Genomic DNA, 5,034 nt, shown 5'->3' on the forward strand with positions numbered 1-5,034 from the left:
TTTCAGAATCCTACCACCTGAAGAGAGTTTAGGGAATTAAGGGCCATTAATAGGCATTAAGGAGGAATACCCAGCAGGTGTAAGAGGATGTGGCTCCAATTCTGCCCAGGAGAATAATGAGCTAACTAAATTCTCTGGAGAGGTAAGGTTCTCCAGCAATTTAGTCCTGGGACATATTTTGCCAGTGAGCAGTATTTAAGTCTCTTGGATTGTGGGATAATTTTTGTCAAAAACATGTGAAAAACAAAAAATATTACCCACAAGTTGCACAAACTTCCAGAAGATGGAATGACTGTTAGGCATATCAGCAGTAGCTTTTCAATATACAAACTGATCACTTCATTATTGTAAACAATGGGGTCATTTTCCTTTTGCTGTCTTTAAAGAAACAGTGTTTCTTATCAATGTAAGGCTTTGAATTAAGGGGGAAATAGCTTGGCAGTCACTGGAAGAGAATCAGGAAAGGAAACAAAAGTTGAGAATTCTTTCATGCTTTCTATTTTCTTTGTCTCTGCATCTGCCTCTATCTCTTTTCTGTCTTTTGTCTCGCTTTGCTTGTCGGTCCTGTCTATCAGTCTCAGTCTCCCTCTGTCCCTCCTTAGTGTTTCTTTGATCTCTCACCTTAATTTTCTCACAATGTGCTTTAAAATATTATGTCAGGCGTCACAATGGAGCTGGCCTGGAGATGGTGAGCAGGACTGCACTGGGACTTCCCATTAAGCCACAGGGAGCCAGCAAATAGCTGGGCGCCTCCTGTCTGCCCTCTCTCTGGCCGGCCTGCCTGCCTGCCTGCCTGCCTGCCTGCCTGCCTGTCGGATCTGGAGCCGGGATTGGGTGGCAGGAGCCTTCTGAGGCTCCAAGGGATTCTTCCAGCAGCCGTTGTAATCGCTGAGGTTCTAGTTCCCTGGCATTCAGAGGAATGAAGACAAAAGCAGAGATAATGTGCCCAAGAAAGTTCCAGAGGTATATATAGCTCCTGACTGAAGAGTAGCCGGCTTGCCTTTTCCCAGTGTATTGTTGTCATCTCCCAAGGGAACGCGATGCTCTCCCTAACAGAACTCAGATACCTCGCAGATGTCCAGTCCTCATATCACATACTGAAACCCTGGTGGGAAGTCTTCTGGCACTATCTTAGCCTGATTATGTTGGTGGTTGCTGTGGTGACCGGAACTCTTCAGATCACTGCTGATAATCTCTTGTGCTGTCTTCCTTGTCAAGTAGAACTCGACAACATCTGTGTGCTCTCCGAGATCCCGACTAAACACAACAGCACACCTTCAACCACCCTGTCGCCAATGACCTCGCCAAAGGGAATCCGGACCAACCTTCATAGGCAGCAATACCTCTACATCAGCGCTGTGTGCTATGAGAATGAGCTCCATTGGTTCCCCAAATATTTCCCTTACCTGGTCCTCTTGCACAGCCTCATTTTTGCTGCGTGTGGTAACTTCTGGCTTCAGTACCCCAGTACAAGTTCCAGACTTGAGCATTTTGTCTCTATTCTTTATACATGCTTCGATTCTCCCTGGACCACTCGAGCCCTTTCGGAAGCTGCAGCTGAACAGAGGTTCCCCTTCTCCAAGACCGATGATGTTCTTTCTCGGTTTGGGTTAAATAGAAATGTCAACACTAGCAAGCATTCTTTTTACTATAAGCAGGCGGGTGTAGACTCGGGTATAGCAAGCTCGTCTAGTGTCTTGGGCAAAAGAGAAGGGGAGCAAGCTAAAGCCATCTTTGAAAAAGTAAAAAGATTCAGATTGCATGTGGAACAGAGCGATGTCATCTATAGAGTATACATAAGGCAGATAATAATTCAAGTGATTGTATTTGCCATTATCATTACTTACGTCCCATATTTTTTGACTTATATCACCCTAGAAATTGACTGCCCTGTTAAACTGCGGGCCTTTACCGGATATAATCGCTACCACTGCGTCTATTCCTTAGCGGAGTTATTTCAGGTAATCGCTTCATTTTATGTGATTTTGGTTCTAATCTACGGTCTCACCAGTTCTTACAGCCTGTGGTGGATACTGAGGTCTTCCCTTAAGGAGTACTCCTTTGAGTCAAAAGAGATGAGCCACTACAGTGACATCCCAGATGTCAAGAACGATTTTGCGTTCATCCTTCATCTGGCAGACCAGCACGATCCACTCTACTCCCAGCGCTTTTCCATCTTTCTCTCCGAAGTGAGCGAGAACAAGCTGAATCAGATCAACCTCAATAATCAATGGACGATGGAGAAGCTCAAGAATAAACTGGTGAGAAATTCCGAGGACAAGGTGGAGCTACATCTCTTTATGTTTAGCGGGCTCCCAGATGGCATCTTTGACCTGACGGAGATAGAGGTGCTCACCCTGGAGCTGATGCCGGAAGTTAGAGTGCCAACCTCTATCTCTCAACTAGTGAATCTCAGAGAGCTGAATATTTACTCTTCTAACCTTGTGGTTGACCGCAGGGTTCTAAACTTTTTGAGGGAGAATTTGAAAATATTACGCCTGAAATTTTCAGAAAGGTGGAAGGTTCCCCGTTGGATATTTCACCTGAAAAGCCTTAGGGAACTTTATTTTTCTGGCTACATTGTTTCTGAGACCTTGACAAGCTCTATCCAGAGTGAGGGCTTTCAAGACCTCAAGAACCTGAAGACACTTTGCATAAAGAGTACTCTCACCCGGATCCCACTGGTGATCACTGAAATGCTTCCAGGCCTGCAAAGATTGGCCATTGATAACGGGGGCTACAAACTTGCGGTGTTGCATTGTTTGAAAAAGATGATTCATTTGAAAATCCTGGAACTTAACTATTGTGATCTCGATCGTATTCCTCACACTCTTTTCAGCCTCATCAATCTGCATGAATTAGACTTAAAAGAAAACAATATCAAAGCCATTGAAGAAGTCTGCTTCCAATATTTCCAGAGAATTTTGACCTTAAAGTTGTGGCACAACTACATTGTCAGCATTCCCACACAGATTGGCAGCCTCACCAACCTAGAGCAGCTCTACCTGGACCACAACAAGATTGAGAATCTGCCTCTGCAGCTCTTTCTCTGCACCAAACTGACGCACTTGGATGTAAGCTATAACAACTTGAACTTCATTCCAGAGGAGATCCAGTTTCTGACGAACCTGCTATATTTTGCAGCGACAAAGAACTTTATTGAAACATTGCCAGATGGATTGTTCCGGTGCAAAAAACTTCAGACCTTACTCTTGGGGAGGAATAGTCTGAATACTCTGTCGCCCCTCATAGGAGAATTGACGAATCTGGTGCAGTTGGAGCTCATTGGAAACTACCTGGACGTCCTCCCCCATGAGCTGGAAGCTTGCCCATCCCTGAAGCGGAGCTGTGTGCTTGTGGAAGAAAACCTCCTCAACACCCTGTCTCCTGTCATTATAGAACGGTTGCAGGTGCTTGGATAAATGCTGACTCAAGGAAGAAGATACATCATGTCTCAAAATAATGATGAAAAAGAAATATCTTCTGGGGTTTTGAATGAAAAGTGTTTTTTAAGAACAATTCCTTTCCTTTCTTCCTTCCTTCCTTCCTTCCTTCCTTCCTTCCTTCCTTCCTTCCTTCCTTCCTTCCTTCCTTCCTTCCATCCATATTAAGTATTGGTTCCAAGGTAGAAGAGTGGTAAGGGTGAGGTTAAGTGGCTTTTGCCCAGGGTCACCCAGCTAGAAAATGTCTGAGGCCAGACTTGACCCTATGATCTCCTTCTCTAGGCTTGGCTCTCTCTATCCACTAATAGCCACCTAGTTACCCCTTAAATCTCTTCTTGAGCTGAAGAGAGGAAAAACAGATAGGGAGGATCAATCATATATACCCACCTACCTGCTACTGATGGTTTACTAACATGGTTCCTCAGCTACCCCTAAACCTCACAGGTAAAAATAACACTGAAGAGCATATGCTTGTTAGGAAGTAATAAACCTTTAACTTACCAAGCTGCTCAAGAAGGATATATCTGTGGTGATGTGGGGAAAGCAGCCATTGAAACCATACCCAACTTTGAAACTACAAGAGTTATGTGGGGTTCTTCTCCTCCCCTTCCTAATTTAGTAATCTGAGAAAATAAGAAAAAATCTTATTTTAAATGGCTTTCTCTTTTGACAATGAAGACCAAAATCATCAAGATAAGTTTCCTGAAGTATCCTCACTAGCAACTTTGATTCATGTTCTTAAAATATATTTGCCTGGATGCATTGTTGAAGAGGTGAACTTTTCCTCCTTCTTAACATTGATTTCTTTTCATTTATTGGTAGAGTTTTCCTTACTCTTCACTGTGGAAAAAGTGAAGTACATTGAAAAATCTACCTTGGGCCATTACAAAAACTCTAGAACAGTGTATTTCAGAAAGGTGACAAATATGCACATTCTTTTAAAATCTTTCCCCTTTTTCTCATTTTCTACCAAAGTCCCATTTAAAAAATTGACTCCAAAGTTTTATATTCGTAGAATGTATGATGTACAATTGTTTTATATCATGCAACTGGGGACTCTAAATCTAGAAATGTTAATATTTACCTCTTCATATAGCCTGTGGCCAAATACTTAACCCAAATTTTACAATAATGTATTGTAAATACCTCATAAAAGAAAAAGAAAAAAATTAGACTTCTTTGGTATGAAATGAGGGCTAAATTTTTTACTAGGAATTTTCCAGATTGTGGAGGGATAGAGACCTTAACCCCCACCCCCAAAATTGAAAAAGATACCTGTATTTAGTGACCCCTGCATTTGAGAAGAGAAATTCCCAAAGTCTACCTCTTTCCTAGTTGCCAAACTATTGTTTGGGTATAAATTCTTATTTACTTGCAAAACAAACAAAAGCAACTCAGGGAAGAGGGGAAGGGAAATAGAGAATTAAGGTTTTTTAAAATCTCAACTTAACTAAATATTTGAGAGAAAATAAGTAATTATTAACTCAAAACATTCAATTTTTTCCCATTTGTGCTTGATCTGTAGTTACAATGACATAACAAAAATTCTGTGCCCCAACCTGAGGTCTGTTCATGATGTGTTCTCAAAATT

At 42.0% G+C, this 5,034-nt stretch overlaps 1 protein-coding gene across 1 annotated transcript; it reads left to right on the forward strand.

Annotated features, from left to right (window-relative positions):
* Positions 1 to 702: 702 nt before the first annotated feature.
* Positions 703 to 3,502, forward strand: LOC100013872 (volume-regulated anion channel subunit LRRC8B-like). Its single transcript, XM_056823632.1, has one exon. The coding sequence runs from the start codon at positions 1,041 to 1,043 to the stop codon at positions 3,420 to 3,422; it is 2,382 nt and encodes a 793-aa protein (XP_056679610.1). The 5' UTR covers positions 703 to 1,040; the 3' UTR covers positions 3,423 to 3,502.
* Positions 3,503 to 5,034: the final 1,532 nt, after the last annotated feature.

This window comes from Monodelphis domestica, chromosome 3 (assembly GCF_027887165.1).
Source record: "Monodelphis domestica isolate mMonDom1 chromosome 3, mMonDom1.pri, whole genome shotgun sequence".
In the NCBI taxonomy this organism is placed as follows: domain Eukaryota; kingdom Metazoa; phylum Chordata; class Mammalia; order Didelphimorphia; family Didelphidae; genus Monodelphis; species Monodelphis domestica.

What these genes read in the sequence shown, in the direction of transcription:
- LOC100013872 (XM_056823632.1), top strand. Translation starts at nt 1,041, where the DNA reads ATGCTCTCCCTAACAGAACTCAGATACCTCGCAGATGTCCAGTCCTCA.